Raw genomic sequence first — 25,248 nt, forward strand, 5'->3', positions numbered from 1 at the left:
GGTTGTATCTTAAGTCAATCTCTTTTGAGATACAAAAGAGAGAATGGAGCAGAGAGGTAGAGGGACCTCATACCACCAAGAAACAAGAGCCAGGAAAATAACACATCCCTTGGACCCGGGGTCCCTGTGCTGAGAAGCTCCTGGACCAGGGAAGATTGATGACACAGACCTTCCCCCAGAGCTGACAGAGAAAGAATGCCTTCCCCTGAGCTGGTGCCCTGGATTCAGACTTCTAAACTCCTTGAATGTGAGAGAATAAATTTCTTATTCTTAAAGCCATCCACTTGCAGTATTTCTGTTGTAACAGCACTAGATAACTAAGATACATATTGACCCTAAATAGTTATCACTGCCATACCCTCTTCCTCCTCACCCTCCTCTTCTTTCTCTCAAAGCTCTAGGTCACTTCTAGAGTTGGCTTTGTACCTAGACCTTGCCTTGTTCAGGTCCTGCCGAAAAGCACAGTTTGGAGAGAAGTGGGAGGCAGGAGGTGCAAGTGTGCCCCAGTAACATATCCAAACGTGGTGTCTTTTAAACAATTTTGAACACATTATGTTTATATGAGAGTCTTGACACCATGATAAAAGGGCTATTAGAAAAGGCAAGGTGAATAAGGAAGTTAATCAAAAAGTGGTGCCTTCAAAGGAACTCTTTCCTTCAACAAAGGCACAGAATGTTCCCACCCCACTCCAGACTCTTTCTCTCCCAACCTCTCACTACTCCAATGTTAGAACTTGGCTTTGGTTCTCTCCCTCAGTTGTACCTGCCCCACATCTCTTCCCATCCTAGCCCGTTTAAGCTAGGTCAGGTGATAAACCAGTTGTGAAGATGCTGTTAGGGAGGCTACCATTCTATGTTTGGCTGCTTCTCATTGTTGTCTTATCAGCTAGCAGTGGAGTGGTAGGAATCCAGAGTAGGGAGAGAAAGGGGGTATTATTGACAGGACACTCCACTTGCTCTCCTAGGCAGCAGGACAGCAACTCTGGCTAAGGACAGCAGGATCTTCTGTGTGGCTGGTTCCCAGCTCCTAGCCACAGGGTGCTAACACTTTGATTTCTTCTGTTCAGAACTCAGCTTCAGGAACGTTAGTGTGAGTGGAAAAAAAAAAAAAAATTAAAAACACTAAGCCAAACAAACAAAAACCCTGTAGGCTCTTTTGAGTGTTAGATTTTTATGTTTTACCTAAAATTGTTATGTATTATACAATCCAAATTTTCTTTTTAGAAATTCCCTCTAAATACTCTTATTTTCATTATAACATTTAAAGGCTCAAATTCAGATTCTGGTGTTTGCTTAATGAATCCCTACAGAACATTTGCACCCAGGAGAAAAGAAAATGGATAGAAAGAATGCTTTCCCCTTTACTGTCCCCTCTTTACCTGCAGGGTTGTGTACTCTTAAAGCCAGATAGTTCCAAGGTATCTTGTTTTTTTTGTTTGTTTTTAATTAATTCAGAGAAAAACACCAGTAAATATAGTAATTTGTATTTTAAATTTAAAAGGAAAGTATTTCTTTAAAAAAAAAAATATTGTCCCAAAAGAAAAGATTTTTGAACTTTTTTGTCTTGTAACCTATTGTAAGAAATATATTTTACATTGGCCCTCAATTTGCAAACACTCACCACACACACAAGTTTGATAAAGCAGTATTGATTCTTCCTGTGGGCAAGGTAGTTTTTCTCTTCTATTTCATTTTTTTAATGAAGGCTTCTTCCCATCAAATTGATTTCATAAACTACCAGTGGGGCATGACTTTCAGTCTAAAAAAGAGATAAGAAATAATGTCTTTCCTTGGTTTTTTGGGTTTTTTAGTATTACATATATATAAATGTATATATAAAACAAAACATTTGACATTTCAATAATCTTCAATTTACAGCTCATTGATATTAATTACGTTCATCCTGTTGTTCAGCCATCACCATTATCCATTTCCAAATTTCACCATTATCCCTAACAGAAGCTCAGTGTTCCCTAAGCATCGAGTCCTCCTTTCCCCACCCTTCTGCCTGCCCCTAGTAACCACTAAAAAGTTTTGGTCTCTATACACTTACTATGAGTCAGAATCGACTCGACGGCAGTGGATTTTGGGTATACACTTACTTGGAAACCCTGGTGGCATAGTGGTTATGAGCTATGGCTGCTAGCCAAGAGGTCGGCAGTTCAGATCCACTAAGTGCTTCTTGGAAATTGTATGGGGCAGTTCTGCTCTGTCCTATAGGTCGCTATGAGTCAGAATCAACTTGACAGCAACGGGTTATACACTTACTTATTCTAGATATTTCATGCAAATCCTATCAGACAATATTTGTCCTCTTGTGATTGATTTATTTCATTCAGCATAATGTTTTCAAGGTTCATGTATGTTGTAGCATGTATCTATCAGGACTTCTTTTCTCTTCATTGCTGAGTAATATTCCATGGTATGTATGCACCATACAATTCAGTAAATACTTCTAATGTATCTCCTATCCGTCAGATACTATGGGGCTACAAGACACATAGGTGGATGGAGTGACTGACATTCTGGAGCTTATGTCCAGTGGGGATTAATGTAACATTGTGATCTTATGAGAAAAGATCCAAGGAATAAGCAATGTAATAAAAATGTGTTTGTTTATGAAAAACTTGTTGTAAACATCTGTTCCGTTAGAGAGACAGGCTGGATGGAAAGTCTGGAGATTCTGTTGTAAATTCTCATGCCAATGTTGCTTTATCAGTAATGAAGGTCAGTATGAACACAGAGTTTTGGCTGCGTAGACCCGCGTTTCTTTACTAAATATTTCACAACTTTAGAAAAAAATATAGGCTCCAAACTTGTAAGGCAATCTGCCTCGTTTCTTTCTTTCCTCACCCAATCCCTTCCCTCCTTTTTCCCCTCGTCACAGAGTAATCTGGCATAAACTATTGCATTTCTTTTTTATTGTGGTAAGATACACATAACATAAAATTTACTGTTTTAACTATTTTAAAGTGTACAATTCAGTGACATTTAGTACATTCAGAATGTTGGATAATTATCGCCACCATCTACTTCGGGACCATTTTCATTACCACAAAAGGAAACCCCAAGCAATTAAGCAGCCATTGCCCATTCTACCCTCTCCAAAGCCCCTTACAGCCATAATCTGCTTTCTGTATCCATGAATTGACCTACTCTGGATATTTCACATAAGGGGAATTATACAATATGTGGCCTTTCGTTTCTGGCCCCTTTGACTTGGCATAACGTTTTCAAGGTTTACCCACCTTATGGCATGTATCAGGGCTTCATTCGTTTTTGTGACTGAATATCATTCCGTTGTATAGATATATATTGTTTGTTCATTCATCAGTTGATGGAGAACTATTTCATTTTAAGGTGAAATGTATTCAAAAAATAATTTTAAACTAGATGATTTGGCATACCTTCACAGATTTGACTTCATATATATTGCAAGTGAATGCTGCAGCCTGGTGTCTCTTTGTAGAAACCCAAGTATGGAAAGAAAGTCTGCGTATTTCAGAAGAGGCTCATGAGGTAGTGCTGGGCCTGACCTATGGATTCAGGATTTATTTGCATACAATGGTAAATGAAAACATTTGAGTGGATGAAATTGTCCCAAGGAGGAGGTGTAGAGGAACCTAGGACAAAGCCCTGCAGGTACCCAACAACTGGGAAGTAGTAGAAGGAGAGTAGCCCCCAGTTTCCTGGGGATGATGATTACAAAATCTAATTTCGGCAAATACTCAGGCTCATCAGTTGAGGAGAAAACATAGCTTACTTTTTCACTAGGTTTGTTAGAGGATTAAATGAGGCAACATAGACTAAGGACTTGGTACCTGGCACATAGGAAGGACTTCAATAACGGCAGCTACTGGTAGATGAAACTTCTGCTCAGTGTATTTTTTGTGCTGTCACTATCGTTAGTTTCTATACCTGTTGCTTTATCTTGTAATATTATACTGAAGGTTGCCTCAAATGAAATAAGCTTACCGCTGTTGTAGTTAGCTGTCATACTCGACTCATGGAGACCCCATGTGTTTTTCTACATGCTTAAAATATCAGTCAATTTTTATTTATTTATTTTTTTTATTGTTCCCAAACTTGACTAACACCACTCATAATACTAAAGGAAACTAAAGGAATCTGAAACAGGTGGAGAGAAGCTAGAGGCAGTAGGCCAGGCTCCTTGTGTAGCTAATCCAAGACTACAGTCCAGGGTTCCGTACAGCACAGTAAACTAGCTGCCATTCAGTTGGTTCTAACTGATGGCAACCTCATGTGTGTCAGACTGTGCTCTGTAGGGTTTTCAATGGCTGATTTTTCAGAAGTAAATCTCCAGGACTTTCTTCTAAGGCACCTCTGGGTGGACATGTTCCAGCCTTTCAGTTAGCAGCCAAACACAGTAACCATCACCACCCAGGGATGCCACAGCACAGGAAGGAATTCTCTGTTCCACAGCTTAGGATAAAACCTTGCTAGGCCCTGATCATCAGGACAATACAATTCTTCCCCTTCAGTTCTCTCTTTTTTTAATATGTTGACAAAGGAAAATGCACTTCCTTGAAAACACTGAATTTTGGCCCTCCCATTTTTGGTAAAGGATTGTTGTTGTTGCTGTCGGGTGCCATCGAGTTAGTTCAGACTCATAGCAACCCTGTGCACAATAGAATGAAGCACTGCCTGGTCCTGTAGCATACTCACAGTCACTGTTATGCTTGAGCCCATTGTTGCAGCCCCTGTGTCAATCCATCTCATTGAGGGTCTTCCTCTTTTTTGCTGACCCTCTTCTCTACCAAGCATGATGTCCTTCTCCAGGGACTAGCCTCTCCTGATAACATGTCCAAAGTATGTGAGACTTAGTCTCACCATCCTCAATTCTAATGAACATTCTGGCTGTACTTCTTCCAAGACAGATTTGTTTGTTCTTCTGGTAGTCCATGGTGTATTCAGTATTCTTCACCAACACCATAATTCAAAGGCATCAATTCTTCTTCCATCTTCCTTATTCATTGTCGAGCCTTCACATATATATGAGGCAATTGAAAACACCATGGCTTGGGTCAGATGCACCTTAATCCTTAAATTGATGTCTTTGCTTTTTAATATTTTAAAGAGATCTTTTGCAGCAGATTTGCCCAATATAATGTGTCCTTTGATTTCTTGACTGCTACTTCCATGGGTGTTGATTGTGGATCCAAGTAAAATGAAATTCTTGACAAATTCAGTCTTTTCTCCATTAAGCATGATGTTGCTTATTGGTCTAGTTTTGAGGATTTTTGTTTTCTTTATGTTGAGGTGTAATCCATACTGAAAACTATGGCCTTTGATCTTCATCAGTAAGTGCTTCAAGTCCTCTTCAGTTTCAGCAAGTAAGGTTGTGTCATCTACATATCACAGGTTGTAAATGAGTCTTCCTCTAATCCTGATGCAGCATTCATCTTCATATAGTCCAGGATCTCTGATTATTTGCTCAGCATACAGTATGGTGAAAGGATATAACCCTGATGCACATTTTTTTTTACTTTAAACCATACCATGTCCCCTTCCTCTATTCCAACGACTGCCTCTTGGTCTACGTACAGGTTCTTCATGAGCACAATAAAGTGTTCTGGAATTTCTATTCTCTGCAATGTTATCTATAGGTTGTTATGACCCACACAGTCAAATGCCTTTGCATAGTCAATAAAACACAGGTAAATATCTTTCTGGTATTCTCTGCTTTTAGCCAGGATCCATCTGGTATCAGCAGTGATATCCCTTGGTCCACATCCTCTTCTGAATCTGGCTTGAATTTCTGGCAATTCCCTGTTGATATACTGCTGCAACTGCTTTTGAATGATCTTCAGAAAAATTTTACTTGTGTGTGAAATTAATGATATTGTTTAATAATTTCTGCATTTCGTTGGATCACCTTTCTGTGGAATGGGTGCAAATATGGATCTCTTCCAGTCAGTTGGCCAGGCAGCTGTCTTCCAAATTTCTTGGCATAGACTTCATTTACTGAAGCATCTCAATTGGGATCCCATCAATTCCTGGAGCCATGTTTTTCGCCAGTGCCACCAGTGCAGTTTGGACTTCTTCCTTCAGTATCATTGGTTTCTGGTCATATGCTACCTCCTGAAATGACTGAATGTCAACCAATTCCTTTTGGTACAGTGACTCCGTGTATTCCTTCCATCTTCTTTTGATGCTTCCTGCATTTTTAGAATTTTCTCATAGAATCCTTCAATATTGCAACTAGAGGCTTGAATTTTTTCTTCAGTTCTTTCAGCTTGAGAAATGCCAAGTATGTTCTTCCCTTTTGGTTTTCTATCTCCACGTCTTTGCACATTGTATTATAATACTTTACTTCGTCTTTTTGAGCCACCCTTTGGTAAAGGAGAGTTGATAAAAATTCATCACCCAGCCTAAAAATAATTAGAAATTGACTTTAAAATCTTCATGAAATTCTAGAATCAAAACTGGAGGATTACTGGGTTATGGAAGACATTAAGGAGGGAATAAGGAAATTCATAGAATGCAACGAGAATGAAAATGCTTCCTATCAAAACCTCTGGGACACAGCAAAAGCAGTGCTCAGAGGTCAATTTATATCGATAAATGCACACATACCAAAAGAAGAAAGAGCCAAAATCAGAGAACTGTCCCTACAACTTGAACAAATAGAAAGTGAGCAACAAAAGAATCCATCAGGCACCAGAAGAAAATAAATAATAAAAATTAGAGCTGAACTAAATGAATTAGAGAACAGAAAAACAATTGAAAGAATTAACAAAGCCAAAAGCTGGTTCTTTAAAAAAATTAACAAAATTGATAAACCATTGGCCAGACTGACTAAAGAAATACAGGAAAGGAAACAAATAACCCGAATAAGAGACGAGATGGGCCATATCACAACAGACCCAACTGAAATTAAAAGAATCATATCAGATTATTACGAAAAACTGTACTCTAACAAATTTGCAAACCTAGAAGAAATGGATGAATTCCTGGAAAAACACTACCTACCTAAACTAACACAATCAGAAGTAGAACAACTGAATAGACCCATAACAAAAAAAGAGATTGAAAAGGTAATCAAAAAACTCCCAACAAAAAAAAAGCCCTGGCCCGGATGTCTATACTGCAGAGTTCTACCAAACTTTCAGAGAAGAGTTAACACCACTATTACTAAAGGTATTTCAAAGCATAGAAAATGACGGAATACTACCCAACTCATTCTATGAAGCCACCATCTCCCTGATACCAAAACCAGGTAAAGACATCACAAAAAAAGAAAATTACAGACCTATATCCCTCATGAACATAGATGCAAAAATCCTCAACAAAATTCTAGCCAATAGAACTCAACAACATATCAAAAAAATATTCACCACGACCAAGTGGGATTTATACCACGTATGCAAGGCTGGTTTAATATTAGAAAAACCATTAATGTAATCCACCATATAAATAAAACAAAAGACAAGAACCACATGATCTTATCAATTGATGCAGAAAAGGCATTTGACAAAGTCCAACACCCATTTATGATAAAAACTCTTACCAAAATAGGAATTGAAGGAAAATTCCTCAACATAATAAAGGGCATCTATACAAAGCCAACAGCCAACATCACTCTAAATGGAGAGAGCCTGAAAGCGTTTCCCTTGAGAACAGGAACCAGACAAGGATGCCCTTTATCACCGCTCTTACTCAACATTGTGCTAGAGGTCCTAGCCAGAGCAATTAGGCTAGACAAAGAAATAAAGGGCATCCGGATTGGCAAGGAAGAAGTAAAATTATCTCTATTTGCAGATGACATGATCTTATACACAGAAAACCCTAAGGAATCCTCCAGAAAACTACTGAAACTAATAGAAGAGTTTGGCAGAGTCTCAGGTTACAAGATAAACATACAAAAATCACTTGGATTCCTCTACCTCAACAAAAAGAACATCGAAGAGGAAATCACCAAATCAATACCATTCACAGTAGCCCCCAAGAAGATAAAATACTTAGGAATAAATCTTACCAAACATGTAAAAAACCTATACAAAGAAAACTGCAAAGCACTACTACAAGAAATTAAAAAGGACACACTTAATTGGAAAAACATACCTTGCTCATGGATAAGAAGACAACATAGTAAAAATGGCTATTCTACCAAAAGCCATCTATACATACAATGCACTTCTGATCCAAATTCCAATGTCATTTTTTAATGTGATAAAGAAACAAATCACCAACTTCATATGGAAGGGAAAGAAGCCTCGGATAAGCAAAGCATTACTGAAAAAGAAGAAGAAAGTGGGAGGCTTCACTCTACCTGATTTCAGAACCTATTATACAGCCACAGTAGTCAAAACAGCCTGGTACTGGTACAACAACAGACACATAGACCAGTGGAACAGAATTGAGAACCCAGATATAAATCCATCCACATATGAGCAGCTGATATTTGACAAAGGCCCAGTGTCAGTTAATTGGGGAGAGATAGTCTTTTTAACAAATGGTGCTGGCATAACTGGATATCCATTTGCAAAAAAATGAAACAGGACCCATACCTCACACCATGCACAAAAACTAACTCCAAGTGGATCAAAGGCCTAAACATAAAGACTAAAACGATAAAGATCATGGAAGAAAAAATAGGGACAACCTTAGGAGCCCTAATACAAGGCATAAACAGAATACAAAACATTACCAAAAATGACGAAGAGAAACCAGATAACTGGGAGCTCCTAAAAATCAAACACCTATGCTCATCTAAAGACTTCACCAAAAGAGTAAAAAGACCACCTACAGACTGGGAAAGAATTTTCAGCTATGACATCTCTGACCAGTGCCTGATCTCTAAAATCTATATGATTCTGTCAAAACTCAACCACAAAAACACAAACAACCCAATCAAGAAGTGGGCAAAGGATATGAACACACACTTCACTAAAGAAGATATTCAGGCAGCTAACAGATACATGAGAAAATGCTCTCAATCATTAGCCATTAGAGAAATGCAAATTAAAACTACGATGAGATTCCGTCTCACTCCAACAAGGCTGGCATTAATCCAAAAAACACAAAATAATAAATGTTGGAGAGGCTGCGGAGAGATTGGAACTCTTGTATACTGCTGGTGGGAATGTAAAATGGTACAACCACTTTGGAAATCTATCTGGCGTTATCTTAAACAGTTAGAACTACCATACAACCCAGAAATCCCACTCCTCGGAATATACCCTAGAGAAATAAGAGCCTTCACACAAACAGATATATGCACACCCATGTTTATTGCAGCTCTGTTTACAATAGCAAAAAACTGGAAGCAACCAAGGTGTCCATCAACGGATGAATGGTTAAATAAATTGTGGTATATTCACACAATGGAATACTACTCATCGATAAAGAACAGTGATCAATCTGTGAAACATTTCATAACATGGAGGAACCTGGAAGGCATTATGCTGAGCGAAATTAGTCAGAGGCAAAAGGACAAAACTATTATAAGATCTTGAGAAATAGTATAAACTGAGAAGAACACATACTTTTGTGGTTACGAGGGGGGGAGGGAGGGAAGGCGGGAGAGGGTTTTTTACTGATTAGTTAGTAGATAAGAACTGCTTTAGGTAAAGGGAAAGACAATACTCAATACATGGAAGGTCAGCTCAACTGGACTGGACCAAAAGCAATGACGTTTCTGGGATAAACTGAATGCTTCAAAGGTCAGCGGAGCAAGGGCGGGTGTTTGGGGACCATGGTTTAAGGGGACTTCTAAGTCAATTGGCAAAATAATTCTATTATGAAAACATTCTGCATCCCACTTTGAAATGTGGCGTCTGGGGTCTTAAATGCTAACAAGCGGCCATCTAAGATGCATCAATTAGTCTCAACCCCCCTGGATCAAAGGAGAATGAAGAACACCAAGGTCACATGATAACTAAGAGCCCAAGAGACAGAAAGGGACACATGAACCAGAGACCTACATCATCCTGAGACCAGAAGAACTAGTTGGTGCCCGGCCACAACCGATGACTGCCCTGACAGGGAGCACAACAGAGAACCCCTGAGGGAGCAGGAGATCAGTGGGATGCAGACCCCAAATTCTCATAAAAAGACCATACTTAATGGTCTGACTGAGACTAGAGGAATCCCGGTGGTCATGGTCCCCAAACCTTCTGTTGGCCCAGGACAGGAACCATTCCCAAAGACAACTCATCAGACATGAAAGGGACTGGACAGTGGGTAGGAGAGAGATGCTGATGAAGAGTGAGCTATTTGTATCAGGTGGACACTTGAGACTGTATTGGCATCTCCTGTCTGGAGGGGGGATGGGAGGATAGAGAGAGTTGGAAGCTGGCAAAATTGTCACGAAAGGAGAGACTGGAAGGGCTGACTCATTAGGGGGAGAGCAAGTGGGAGTACGGAGTAAGGTGTGTATAAACTTATATGTGACAGTCTGACTTGATTTGTAAACATTCGCTTGAAGCTCAATAAAAGTTAATTAAAAAAAAGTGGAGGATTTTTGGATATAGTGTTTTTTTAAGCTTATCAGATTATCAAATATAATGTCTTATACTTGTAATTCCTTTAAGATCATCAGCTATCATTACTTCCTTTTGAAGAGTTTTTTTTTTTTTTTTTGGATATTTTAACATTAACTCTCAGAAGCTCTCCAGTGACTTTAAATGTAGCTGGTGTGATTGTTTTCTTCTTGGATCTTCTCCAAAAGCTGTTAAGATGTAAGTGGCTTTTACGTTTTATAACTTTTGCTTTAGTCTTTCAGAATTTTCTTCATACTCTCCTAAACTTCTCAAATCTTTCCACTTTTCATGGGAAAAGATTTTCAGTGTTTTTTTCCTATTCAACAATTTGATCTTTTTTTTTTTTTTCTGGAATATCACGTTGATGGTGTGTTCCTGGTTCTTAAGAAACAGGCCTTTCAGTGAAACTAAGCATGTGGATTGGCTTAGTATTTTGTGAAGGGGTGGATATTCTTTATTTATTATTAGTTGATTTCCTTATTATTAGTTGATTGAGAGATTGAAACCTAGAGAGAATATAACTTGAACTAAGCTAAGCAATTAGAAATGAAGCTGAGAAATGGACCCTGTGTGTCCTCACTCATGTTACAGTGCACTTTTCTCTGGAAACTAGACAACTTGTAACTTTCATGACCTTGGTCATATTGGCTATTGTCCACATTTGATTGTCAAAAACAGGACAGGATCTATGGAAAACTACAATTATCTACTCTGTTATTAACTTAATACAAGAATGACTGGAATCTGTGTGTATTTTCTCATCCGTTTGGTAGGACATGCTATCTTATCCCATGGTCAAGTTATGGGAAATAAAGTACTTTGCAAACATACGATATTAATAGCACTGGTTTTATAGCCCTATAAAAACCAGTAGTGATTGGCAATTATAGCATTCTCATCAACCCAAAGGCTAAATTAGAAGCGTGGAAAAGCCAATTAAGAGACATGATGCCTCAGAAAATAATAATAATAAAATATTTTTTTAAAGAAGAGACCTAAGACCTAAGAAAAATTGTAGGAAGAAAATTATTATATGACTATGATTCTTTGTCCCTGTAAGGGGAAAAGGCAGTTAGAGGTGAGAAGGAAAAAAAACAATTAAAATAAAAATGAAAGGAGGGAAGATTTTCCTAAATATTTAAGTAGTTTTAAATGTCAATCAGTGTTCCTATAAACTCCCTACGTGAAGAGTAGTGGAAAATAGTTTCATGTGGGAAGAAATTAAAAAAAAAAAAATTGACATTTTAAAAACCTAAACTTCTTAAATGGAATGACTATTAAAATGCAAAATTAGATGGAACAGAGGCATTTTGGAGATTATGTTTGTATAGTATCTTAAGAGCCAGATAATGAATGACTCAGATAATCTGAGCGGTTTGGGCTGACTCACATGTTTTGGAAGAAGGTGTCATCAAATCACTGATGCTATCAGTGTTTTTCCTTTTATTCCGCCTGATAGTGCCAAATGCAAATCCTGTAATTTCAATGACTTTTCCAGCTCCAGCATCTCAAGAAGACTTTCCAAAGCACCAGTAACAAGTCTATAGTTTAGAATATATAATTTGTTGGAATAATACTCATTAACACAAGAAACACAAGCCAAGTGAGTAACTATGAAGCATTTTGTTGTTGCAGTTAGGTGCCATCAAGTTGATTTCCACCCATAGCAACCTCATGTGACAAAGTAGAACTGCTCCACAGTGTTTCCTACACTGTAATCTCTACAGGAGCAGATCTCCAGGTCTTTCTTTTTGCAGAGTCACTGGATAGGTTTGAACTGCCAACCTTTCAGTTAGCAGTTGAGTGCTTAACTGTTGTCCCACCAGGGCTCCTTATGAAACATGTCAGAGGTAGGAAATGCAAACAGAGCCTTGACAGGATAAAAATGAGAGAACCAAGACTGGGCTTGGTTTGTCCAAGATGGAAGAAAAGGGCCTTGTGCTGCCCTAATGATGCTTCCTGGATGATATTTTAAATCAACAAATACTATTTGGTATCAGTATTAAGTGTCCAGGGCATACAAACAAGTAGGCCTTGGCCTCTGTCCCGAAAAAGCTCACAGTCTAACAGAAGAAACTGGCATGGAAAACAGGTGTCATACAGTTTGGTATATTATAATATGTGTAAGAATAGCATTTTGTGGGGAGCACAGAATAGTTTGTGTCTTAACACAACTAGGATTGAGTAGCCCCCACAGAGGAAGTAGGCTTGGCCTGGACCTTGGAAGATGAAATGAAATTCTAAATGTTAACAAAATAAGAAAAGCTCTTCAATCAGATGTAAGGACTGCATAAGAAATAAAGAGACACTGGAGTACAAGGGCTGGAGAATATTCAGAAAAAAAAAAAAAATTGCCGTCAAGTCAGTTCCAACTCATGGTGACCCCATGTGTGTCAGAGTAGAACTGTGCTCCATCGGGTTTTCAGTGGTTGCTATTTCGAAGCAGGTCATCAGGCCTTTAGTCCAAGGTGCCTCTGGGTGGTCTCAAACCTCCAATTTTTCAGTAAGCAGGTGAGCACCTTAACGGTTGTACCACTCAGGGACTCCCAGTATGTTTGGACAATGGTTATTAATCCAGCCTGGCCAAACTGCTGGGAAGTAGAAAAGGATGAGATGGGGATATGGGACAGAAAGATTTGTTAGAACAATGTAGCTCTTTTAGTATGGTTTACATGATCTTTGTCTTGGTATTATCCTAGTCGCAAGAGTGTGTCTAACCTGGAATTCGTTATTCTTCTACACCTGTGATTCAGTTTCTTGGCAGAGGCCCAGTTTGGATGATGAACAAAAATGGTGTAAGAAAAGCTTGCAATCTTCTCTATACCCATACAACCTTATGTTGCTTATAGTGCTAAGAATCTGTAGTGCTGAGTTCTTGATAAACATCTGTTAAAAACTATAATAAGAAATCATATGCACATGCTTGCACACAATTGGGAAAACTTTCATTGGTTTTTGAACATTCAAGTTTACCTGGATCGTTGCAACTCTAAAAATACCTTCACTTGAATGTTGCTGATATATTTCTTTGGCCCTTTTCTTTTTCTTCACAGGATTGAAAAAGCGTACAAGGAAGGCCTTTGGAATACGGAAGAAAGAAAAGGACAATGATTCTACGTATGTACTTTAAAAATTTACCTCGTCAAAGAACCTATTTGAATAAGAGATGTTACTGTTACTTTAAAATTTCCACAGAATTTTCTCAGATATCCTGTACTATTTGGTGGTTCTCCCTATTTCTGGGTAAATTGTCATTGCTGGGCATAAGCAGTTCTTAGTTTTGTGCTATAGATATGAAGACTTTTCATCACATGTTCAATTTTGCATTATTCCTTATTTCTTAATAGCCTTATAGCCACACTTCCCATCAGTCCTGGGGGGGGGAAAGTGTGATTGTTACTTTTGTGGGTAACTAAAAATGTGTATTTCCACCTTGAGGGTTGACCCTAGAAACTGAACTGAAGAAACAAATACCTGTTTAGATAGATTAGGCCTCACCAGACACGGAAAGGTAGACTAGGTAACATCCCAAATCTCTTACTTGACATGCCAAGATTTTATATAAACACAATTGTATATCAGCTAACAGAATTCACAAGAATGATGATTTGGCTATTAATAAGCAACCAATGCCAGAAACAACAGGGTGGATACTTTTACACGTTTAAATTATCACACTCAAGAGAATCAATTCCACGTGGACACTAACAGACCCCTTTTGAATACGTTCAAGTTACCTTAGACTATCTTGGATCCTCCTTCAGAAGTATTTACCACTAAGCCAAAAACTCAGGTACCTTTTTGATCCAGGCAGGAAACTTAAATACATGAGTAGTCCAGGAACTTGGGATTCCAGCCCAAGGCCAGGGTCAGAAGAGCACCACTCCTCAGTTGTGGCTGGTTGTAACCATGTGAAAATGCGCATCTGATATGGTCCATTATATATCAGAATTGAGTTGATTAAATCTCTCATTTGGCTAGGATCTCTGGAAGAAAGTTAGGAAATGGGGAAATCAATAGTTGTTTGGGCACAGGTGAAAATGAAGAGGGCTACATTTATTCTCACCTTTAATTCTTCATTCTGTACATTTTTATTGTGTAAAAATCTTATTACAGGGTGCTGGGCATTGTTCTGTTTCCTTGTCCTCCAAGGATTTGTTTAAAAGTTCATGGGATAAAATATCTACCATATAAGTTAAAATATCTTTCATACAATTAAATGAGATAACATATTTAAAATGCCTCATATGGCACCTTGGAGCCCTGGTGGCACAGTGGTTAAGCTAAGGACAACAGCTAGCTAAAAGATCAACATTTCAAACTTACTGCTGGCTCCATGGTGGAAAAGATTACAACCTAGTAAACCCTATGGGGCAGTTCTACTCTGTCACACTGGGTTGCCATGAGTCAAAACCCGCTCGACAGCATACAACAAGGTGTATGGTACCTATTACTTAGTAAATGCCCACTAAACGGTAACTCCTATGACCCTTATTATTACCAATACAAAGCAATGTATAGTAAATTCCTTATGAGCAATTAAAAATGAAATTCCAAGGAAGCCTGAGGGTGGGAAAGCTCATATTTGGACAGATCATCAGTGAAGCTTCAGAGGAGGAGGAACCTTGAATCTGACCTTTAAGAAGATGAGGACATGCATTTCATGCTAAGGGAACAACAAAAGCAAAAGCAAAGAGGTAGGAAAGTCCAGTGGGCATTCAGGACAAGATAAATGGGCAGTGTGCCTACCTATTGGCTACAGGTAAAGGTGATAATGGAAAGCAAGGCTGGAAAGGAGGTTGGGACCAGATGGGAAGGACTTCATTGCCAGGCTGAGGTTTCTGGTCTTCCTTCGTTTGGTAGTGGGCAGTCATGAAGCTTGAAAGACTGTTAAGCCAAGGAGTATAAAGAATTGGGGAGAAAGTTACTTTTTTGTTTAGATACCAAATGTTAAGTCTCCTGTTCTCACATTTTCTTTGTGTTTTTTCTTTTGGTAAATAATTATTTCATGGAAATACATTTATTATACACAAAAAAAAACCAAACCCATTGCCATCAATCAACTCGAACTCATAGCGACCCTATAGGACAGAGTAGAGCTGCCCCATAGAGTTTTCAAGGAGCCCCTGGCAGATTCAAACTGCCGACCTTTTGATTAGCAGCTGTAGCACTTAACTACTACACCACTGCAAAATTCTCTAAATGATTGAATTAAGAATATTTTCTGAGGATTGTGTAATTCACACTGTTTCTTAAGAAATTGCCATTCTCAACACATTATCTACCAAGAATTGGGGGTGGTTTTTCACTGGAGTAGGAAGACCGGGGCTATAGTCTTGGTGCTGCCAATAACTCCATGGCCTTGGGAACTGCACTTTCCTCTGTGAAAGTCAAAGTTTTCACTAGATGGAACTAATTTCCCTAAACTGCCAGACACTGTACTGGGCAGTCTATCAGCAACATCTGTTGACACCTATAATGTGCCAGGTGTTGTGTGTGACACTGTTAGACACAGCTCAGGAGAGCATCATTAGCAGAGACCGAATCTATTTTCTACAAAGGCAATGTCTGTAACTGACTGCAGGTAATCTCTGATGTGTGAAGACTGTTAAAAAGGGAAAGGAAAAAAAAAAGCCCTCTAGAAGGGGAAGGGAAAAGAGGTTAAACAACCTCCCCAGGACATGTTGAGCTAATTTGCACGTAGCCAAAGCACTGCTCCTCCATCCTCACTTCTAAACATATGAAAAAAGGTAAGCCATTCCTCGTGGCTTTGAGTATATGCCCAAAAGCTCTGAAGAACTCTAATGGGACATTTGCTTGTAGAATCCCAACTCCCTCCTTCTTACCATCTGAGTAACCCCAAATTATTTTTCTGATAGCAAATTGGCTCTAGACTGGTTCCACCATCAGTGGATGGTTGAAGGACAAGCAGTTTAGTATAAGCCTTTGTTTTTCAGGAATCTCTGTTCTCTAATTGGGCCACATATCATTCTTGCAAAAGGATTGGGAAAATGCTGTGGCAATTTACTGTCCCTTCAGCTTTAGGTAGTGCTTAAGTTAAGCAGGAAACCCTGGTGGCGTAGTGATTAGTGCTATGGCTGCTAACCAAAAGGTCAGCAGTATAGATCCATCAGGTGCTCCTTGGAAACTCTTTGGGGCAGTTCTACTCTGTCCTATAGGGTCGCTATGAGTTGGAGTCGACTTGATGGCAATGGGTTTGGTTTTGGGTTTTTTTTTTATGTTAAGCAGGGATCATTGAAACCTTGTTGATGGAAACTGTTTTCAGGACTGTTGCAACTGGTTCAGAGTTACTAAGCAACCTGCTTGGATAGACTCCAGCACCAACTCCAGCTGACTGAACCTCCCTTGATAAAGAGTAGGGTTAGGACCAGAGCTTCCTGATTTAATCATCATTACAGTGACTGATAAACAGAGGAAGGGAGAGAGCCTGTGCTAAATGGCAGGCCTTGTGCCGGGTATTTTGTATGCAATGATATCCTTTTCAATCATCACACTAACTCAGTAAGATTAGTAGTAATACCTCAATTTTAAAGATGAGAAATCAGTACCAAAGATGGTTAAGTAACTCATTGAAGGCTATCCAGAAAATATGACTTGGAGCCAGTATTCAAGTCCAGAATCTAATGCCTCTGTTTTATCATACAGAATGAAAAGTATAGATGGGAAGAATTATAATCCAGGCAAATAGGAGGGGAAAAGAAAAAAAGGTAGTAGTCACAAGAGGTAGCTGAGACTTAAAAAAACAGAGGCAAAGCTTCCATGGTAGGTGATTAGTTTTAAATTGCAAGACAGTAGATATAACAGGTATGCTGTTAAAAAGGAAAAAAAAAAAAAACTTTTAAAATAAAATGTAAAACTGCATGAGAGAGTTATAAAATGAATATAGAACACATGCTGAGGAAGTGTCTACAGCTGCTAAAATCTCTCCATTGCCCAGTCTTAGGTCAGATTATATAATAATTATTATTTTAGGTGACAAAGAGTATTTACTATGTGATTGGAACTATTCCAGGCTCTTTATTTATATTAACTAATCCTCCAACAACCCTATTGGGTGTATGTTACTATCATTGCTATTTTATAAATGAGTAAACTGAGGCACAAAAAGTGAAGTAACTTGCCTAAGGTTATACAACTAGGAAACCTAAGTTGACTAAACCCAGGCAGCTTGATATTACAACCAATACTCTTATCCCTCCTGCTTCATATCACCATCCTAGGAAACACCAGATCCATTTCCATCAGTGGATAAGACAAAGGATCAGAATGGGACCCCAATACTGATATGTACAACTATGGCTTTTCTGATTAAAATTTTTGAAATATCATCCCAATAGCTGCAATATGCATGAGATCAATTGACCTTCCATTAAGATGACCTATGGATATACCCTTATACTTGTACCAACTGTGGGCAACACAGCAGCCAAGCCAATCTCCAGATCCTTCTCTTCACATATATTGCTCGCTGTCCTTGAAGGGACCCCACAAGGGCTGGTGTCTCTGAACATACCCTACCGCAAAGTTACTACGGTTACCTCTTCTCCCAACTTCTTTAACAGGACTTGAAATTCTAGTAAAAACTCCTCATTTTTTTGAAGCCTGTAGATATGAAAATGAAAGTTGGTTTCAATGAGTGTGGGTTGGCACTTGACTGTGTTTTCCTACTGGCCTGGGCTTATTATACCCATGATAACTCACTGGATTTACTTGCCTGTCTTATCTTCTCTCTGATGAGCATATCTTTTTCACTATTTCTATCCCTCGGTCCTAGCCCAGTGCCTGGCCCTAGATATTTGTTGAATGAATTGTGACTCTTCTGTTTGCTGAGATTTTTCTATTCTATTTTAGATGACATTTCTTTGAACAACCTACTTTCTATGACCAGGGAATATCCAAAGCGACCAAGATTTCTGCCAACTCCCATGATCTTTCAGTCTCAGGGATCTCTGCTTCTAGCCCCTGCCAATATCACTGATGTGAACACAGAACTCAGTCTCTTCATTGGTTATCATGAGAAATGCACTCCAATCAAGGATTTTGTATTCCAAGTAGATTATGCTTCTCATTTTGGAGGTGATGTGGGAAGGGGAATCACATCTTGGAGTCCAAGCAGTGTCCTACCTCTTCATTCCTCATTTTCTTTCTAGACAGATATATGGATGAATAGATAGATAGACAGATATAGTATACATAGAGATAGAGATCCTCTCGTCTGTCCCAGTCCCATGAAGGAATAAAGAATTTCCTTACCAGCCCTACCTCCTAAAGACCATTTCCAACCAAACTCCTCAGGATTTCATGGTCTATCCAAGCAAACAGTGTAAGTACGTTTCTAAGCATAATTCTGGCTCCCTGGTTAATAGAATAATATTTGTCTAACTCCTTATAAAGTGGATTAAAATAAGAAGTTATTATGTTACAGTGACTACCCTTTCTCTTCTCCCTTCCCCTGGTTCATCCAGCTCAGTTTCCCAAAATAACAATAATAATACCCCTCCTATATTGCTATAAATTTCAATGTGGCTGCAAGTACACAGTTTTGTATTCCTAATGAAGAGACACTATTGATAAGAGAACAAAGATTATGATAAACTAACATTTTTGAGTACTTACTTTAATGAATAGAAATTCGTTCTCTCACAGCCTAGGAGGCTAGAAGTCTGGATTCAGGGAGCCAGCTCCAGGGGAAGGCTTTCTGTGTCCGTCACATCTGGGGGAAGGTCATTCTCATCAAAGCCTTTCCCTGGCTCTAGGAGTTTCTCAGTGCGGGACCCTCAGTCCAAAGGACACACTACACTCATGGCTTTTCTTGCTTGTTGGTAATGAGATCCCTCTCCCCCTCTTTTACATCTCAAAAGAGATTAGCTCAAGATACAATCTAATTGTGTCCTGCCTCACTAACATAACTCTGTCTAATCCTGCTTCATTAACACCATAGAGGTAGGATTTACAACACATGGGAAAATCTCATCAGATCACAAAACAGTAGACAACCACACAATACTGGGAATCATGGCCTAGCCAAGTTGATACACATTTTTGGGAGATGCAATTCAATCCATAACAATTGCTTGATTTAAACTGGTTTAGGTTAAATAACTTGTTGAAGGTCACAGAACTAGCAAGTGGTAGAGTCCAAACTCACCTTACTGCAGCACCCTGACTCCTAGCCACTACAGCATAGTGCTGTCATGGAATAGCTTCCCTGGACTTTAGTCAACAGTGTGAGCCATTTAGCAAAACATTGCCTTCCATTTCCTGCTTTCATATAATCAAAAGAGATATTAAATTCAGAAATATTGAAGAAAGTACAAATCTTCAAAATAAGTTGAAAAATGCCATAGAAGTTTCTTCTTATGGAAATTCAAGACCATTCTCAGGAAAAGATGAGAGCAACTCAGTTTACGTTCCTTGTGGTAGTGTTAAATGGAGCCAGCTGAACTCTTTAACAAGGTCTCCTTTCCAAAGTGGACAAAGTCATCGCACAAGCAACTTGTGCTTTTGAACTTCAGTTTTTTGATGACCATCTACCTCCCACACACATACATATATCCCACACTCAACCATCACTCGCAACCAATTTGGTTTGATTTAGTTTTCATTAGCCTGGTTTATTGGGGGGATAGAGCACAAGGGGATATAGTTAATGATTCCTATTATTGTACTTTAATCTACATATCAAAAATGATTCATTTTTTCTAATGGCTACTAATTTCTTTTTGTTACAGAGGTTCACCAGACAGAGATGGAATTGTAAGTATTTAAATAATTTTAGTAGGTTTACGTTTGGGTGTATGCTATTTTTAAATTTTTTTCTAAAGTTCTACTTTTTTCTGTAGGGAAAAAAATAGCTTGAATGACTTTTTAGACTGCTTGTTATAATTTTCTGTAGCAGTTGCATGGGAAGTAAATGCAGTCTCTGTCAAGTTAGACTTATGTATTGCATTCACCTAAAACCCTGTCCCAGAGTAGGCAAGCAAACCAATCGTCAATATGGTGGGTCAAAAGCCAGACAGTTCATGCAGGGGTGCTACCATCAACTGTGGTTTCATTTTCAATTTAATGATGTAAAAGCTCATTATGTGAGAATGTTTTTCTCTAACAGAGGCCACAAAGTCATAATGGAGCTGAGATCCAATAAAATTGGAAGAAGCCTTTCCTCTTTAGTAATTGAACTGCAGATACATTTTCTATATTAAATTCAAAAGTAGAGAATGATCTGGAAACCACTTATGCCTGAATTTACGGCCTGAAGGAGGAAAATGTGTCCACTGGATTTAGGTTTAACAGTAACTCTGATTCCTTGCTGGCCGCCAGATTTCTTGCTGTTTTAAGAAGTCTGTGAAGCCCAGGCTTGGATTTATCCGAGTTGTGCTTATGGGAGTCTGCACCAGCTTCTAAAATGACTCCCTGCAAATCTAAATCAGATGCCTATTCAGAAGGTTCAAAAGAACAGCTGTTATTGAAAAAAAGAAAAAAAAAATGGGCTCACATAAGGCTCATTGGGCTGGAGTGGGAACTAAAATAAGCTTGGAGGTTAAAAATATTTTTTGAAATATCACCCTTTATAATATTATACCTAAATTGGATGTTAATTGCCACTATAGCAGGAGTTTTTTTCCCACACTTGACTCAAGGTTCTTAGCTTTGGGGTGCCTTTTGCATTCATGTAGTTCTCATCATGAAATGTTAAGAAAATAGAGTGAAATTTCTCAGACCTTGGGTAACACTGTAATCAAGGCTCTATTCAGCAGGGGAAAAAAAAGACCCAGAAGACTCACCTTCTCCTCACCTCTTGCTTCTGGCTCAGAGCCTTCTTCTTAACTCTGTCTCAGGTACTCTCTGCTTCTGTGTCCTCTCTCTGCTTCTGTCTTGGTCCCCTCCCTGGATACTCTTGTCTCCTCCGTTCTGGCCTTTGCAAGGCTTTATTAGCTATTCTCTGCTTTCTGTCTCCGCTGCTCCCAGGCTGATTGCTATTTCTTGCTTCTCTCCCTCTGCCACCCTCAAGTCTTGTCCTTTTTTCCTTCTCTGAACCCTCTCCCTACCCGGCTCATTGTCTCTGAGGCTCCATTGCTAACTCGCTGTTCTCTGCTCTTCTGGAGACCACCAGTTTAAATCTCTGGGTAGAATATGTGCCATGGAGCCTGGGCAGCAGCTGGCACATAGCAGGCAACCATGAGTATTTGCTGCATGAATGACCCCAGCGATGATTCTGGGGGTTCATCCATCCTAGGTCAAGACTTCATGTACCAGTTCCCTGAACCCTCCTCTACCTCCACGATTTTAAGGTGTATAAAATCATTTACTTGGAGTTCTACCCTCCTTGTCATTTAATTTAAAATGCCATAAATATCACTGATCATGATCATTAGAAAAGAGGAGTTATTTAAGTCTGATTTCTCAAGAAATAACACAAACCTGTTCTGAAACAGGTGACATTTGAAATAAATGCCTTTTCTCAGAAACAGAGTATACAGCTTCGCAGATCATTGGAAATTATTAGCCAGCTGCAAGTTGTACCATTTGGAAACGTTTCCCAGTTTTTTCCCCCCACTTACTATTGTCACCAAATTTTGAGAACTCCCTATCATACCACTAAATGTATGAGTCCCAGTCTCTGTTTACATTGCATCCTTAAAGATGTCTACTGAATTTCTTTGAAACTCAGACTGATTTCTTTAAGACTCTGTGTCTGTGGACCCAGGCCACTTTAGCATGGGTAGTTTAGCTTCCAAATTATTTCCTTTTGAATGTCCACAGTAGATATTTAGGCTTTGACTAGTATGGTTCCATGAACTACCAGTGGTGGTGCACCCGCTTGATATTTATAAACTACTTTGTAAATGCAGAGCCTAGACAATAGCCTTGATGTCCTGGTGTTTTATTTAATTTTGGCTTCTCAAAATACAATGAACCTCTTCTCTGGGGACAGTGCCTTTGATGTTTATAGAGGCTTCTCGGCAGTGCCACACATATGGTGGTTGGCTCGCCTTGCTCACTCCTGGCTGAGTGTATCCATAGCTGGCAGAGCTGGTGACCATGATGTCTGAGACATCAGCTGTGTGCAACAATGCAGTCTAGCCCAGAAGAACAGTAATTTGTGCAGGGTAAAGTATAACTTTTTCCTAAGCAGTTCAGATTTATACCCAAGATTGAGAGCCTTCGGGGGTCCCAGCCATTGCTGTGAGGAGATCTTCCTGAACGGGCATGCAGGAAAGGGTGCAGAGCAGGGCTTATCAGCCGCAGGTGCTTTATGTATTGGTGGCCTTCGGGAAGGCTTTGTTTCAGGGAAAAAGATAGCAGAGCTAGACTTTCACACTTAGATTAGAAATATAGTTGTTTGATTCAGTCTTTTTCTGGTGTGTCCTTATGTCTGTTCTCTACCTATAAATTAAGTGCTGGCTAAATGAGGAATAAGTTTCACATGGTCCCTAGTGCCTGGGACGCATCTTCCTCCTCCCTTCTTCTCCTGGCCTAGCCAGGCTGGCCTGCTGAATAGAGCCTCATTATGGGCCCCAAAGTCCATTCCACTTAAGGAATCCTGCCAAGATTGGTAGGCCCTACAATTTGGCCTAGAAATTGTTTCTTCTATGATATGTTTGCTGACTCCATGTGATTCTTTATATGTGTCTTGAAGAACAAACAGATCCTTTAACAACTTTTTTCTACATTAAAACAATCAATTCCAGCAGCCCAGCCCACATGAACCACCCTACAATAACAAAGCAGAGTGTGCGCGTGAAGGAGGAAAAAAAGTTTCGGTAAGGAAACAGATTTTAGTTTAAAATTTGCAAGGGGTTGTAGAAACAGTGAGTAAAATCCCAACTTGAAATTTGGAAGAAAAATAGTTTCATTTACTCCATTTAAGTAGGCTTTCCTAGATATTCCCAAATTACTTATGGAATACCTGGAGCCAATTTTTAAACCAATCATATAGATTACGTATTGACATCCAAGTATACATTTATAAAGAGTCATCAGGCATAAAAGATGAGTGTCTCCTAGACAAAGGACAGTGATTCAAATTTTAAAAAGAACTTGCTATCTATAAAGAAGGCTTTGACTATGATGCAAACATCACCCTGCAAATAGAATAGTGGTTTGTTAGGTTAAGCACCATCTCATTAACCTCAGGAATCTGCAGGCTTGGTCTGTGGGAACCAGTGTATTTGACCAAAGGATGTCAGGCCAAAGCTGCTGATCCCAGCCTAGCCTATGCAAACATCTATAGCTCTACAGTCTAATATGGTAGCCACATGTGGCTATTTAAATTTAATAAAAATTCAGTTCCTCAGTTACACTTGCCATATTCCAAATGCTCAATAGCCACTTGTGGATAATGGCTACTCTGTTGGACAGAACACATATAGAATATTTCCATCTTCACTGACAGCTCTACTGGACAATGTGTTATATCAGATTATTTACAAAGTGAGTTAGATCTACCTCAGTGATAAATACAGTATTGAGACAGTACAATGTATGTTTCTAATACTTCTCACCTGAGGATTACACTGTGGTCATAAGCTAACCTTGGGAAAAGGGAACATTCACAATGGAAACTGCAAATTTTGTTGAAAGTATAATTGAACACAACTGTTTTTTGTTGTTATATTAATAATCTAGCCCATCATATTTGGTCAGATAATAAGCCTGACCAAAGTAAAATACCTATTAAAACAAGATGGACACCACCGTGAGTCTCAATTATCTTTGAATAACAAGTCACATGTTCAGGTTGGAAAATTACTTATGTTAAGTACAGAAATTTTAGAAAATACAGAGATGTAAAAATATATGTAACCCCAACTCCAAGAGAAAAATCACTACTTGTTGTGGAATAGCCAATAATGCTTTCACTGTTTAGCCTGGTTGTTGAGTGATGCTTTCCTACTTGGTTTATATTCTTCCTTGCTTCTTCAGAGTTTTCAGTTTGCAAATCAATAAAGCCATTCCCTTCACTATTGCCACTTCCATGAGCTGTGCTTTGCTTACGTAGTTAAACTACGAGAATTGTTTTTGCTTTCGTTTTTTGCGGGAGTTTGAAGAATTCGAGCCAGGCACAGGCCTAGCTTTAACTTGATAATTTTCATTTGTAAAAACTAAAGATATTTTTAAGAATTCACTGGCATGAATGAAGCCAAATTGCTAATTCCTCTAATAAAGCCAAGTGTGTGTGTATATATGTATGTGTGTTGTACATCTGCCCAAAAGAAGGTATTGTTATAATTTGGTGTTTGTGTTTACTTTTTTTTTAATGTTCCTATTAAAAAAAAAAATGTATAGGTTTTATTTTCTCTTCATCTCAATCTTCCATTGGTTTCCATGGAAACTAAGAAATTTTCACCCAGCCCAGATCTAGAAAATTCAGAAATGTTTTATCCAAAATCTTGGATATATGTTGTTAGGGAGAAAAAAAGAATATATATGAATAAATTTGTCCAGCTGCACATATAAGCTGCCTTAGTTTTGAAGGGCTTTGGTTATTGAGATGAGATTATCATGGAAGCAAATTCTATAACTTTGAAAATTTTAAACTCAGCACTTAATGTCTTTGGTATTTAAATAACAATCTAAAAACCTCCTCTTTATTGAAGAATTATTTAAGAATTAATAGTTACGTTAATAGCAGTAGTTACTGATCACAAAATTCATAACCTCAGTTCTTTGGAATCAACTTAGTCCCTTTGATTTCCCATTATTAAACATTAAATATCTA

At 38.7% G+C, this 25,248-nt stretch overlaps 1 protein-coding gene across 3 annotated transcripts in view; it reads left to right on the top strand.

Moving 5' to 3' along the window:
* Positions 1 to 25,248, top strand: part of SGIP1 (SH3GL interacting endocytic adaptor 1) — a 249,418-nt gene that overhangs the window by 102,643 nt on the left and 121,527 nt on the right. For 2 of the 3 annotated variants that reach the window (XM_023549496.2, XM_064282103.1), the window contains 3 exons: positions 13,559 to 13,622; positions 20,258 to 20,282; positions 23,219 to 23,290. In XM_023549496.2, coding sequence (XP_023405264.1) covers positions 13,559 to 13,622; positions 20,258 to 20,282; positions 23,219 to 23,290 — 161 coding nt within the window. The remainder of the gene's footprint in view (positions 1 to 13,558; positions 13,623 to 20,257; positions 20,283 to 23,218; positions 23,291 to 25,248) is intronic. The other variant, XM_064282104.1, reaches the window with a different exon arrangement.

Source organism: Loxodonta africana, chromosome 3 (genome assembly GCF_030014295.1).
Source record: "Loxodonta africana isolate mLoxAfr1 chromosome 3, mLoxAfr1.hap2, whole genome shotgun sequence".
NCBI classification, from domain to species: Eukaryota; Metazoa; Chordata; class Mammalia; order Proboscidea; family Elephantidae; genus Loxodonta; species Loxodonta africana.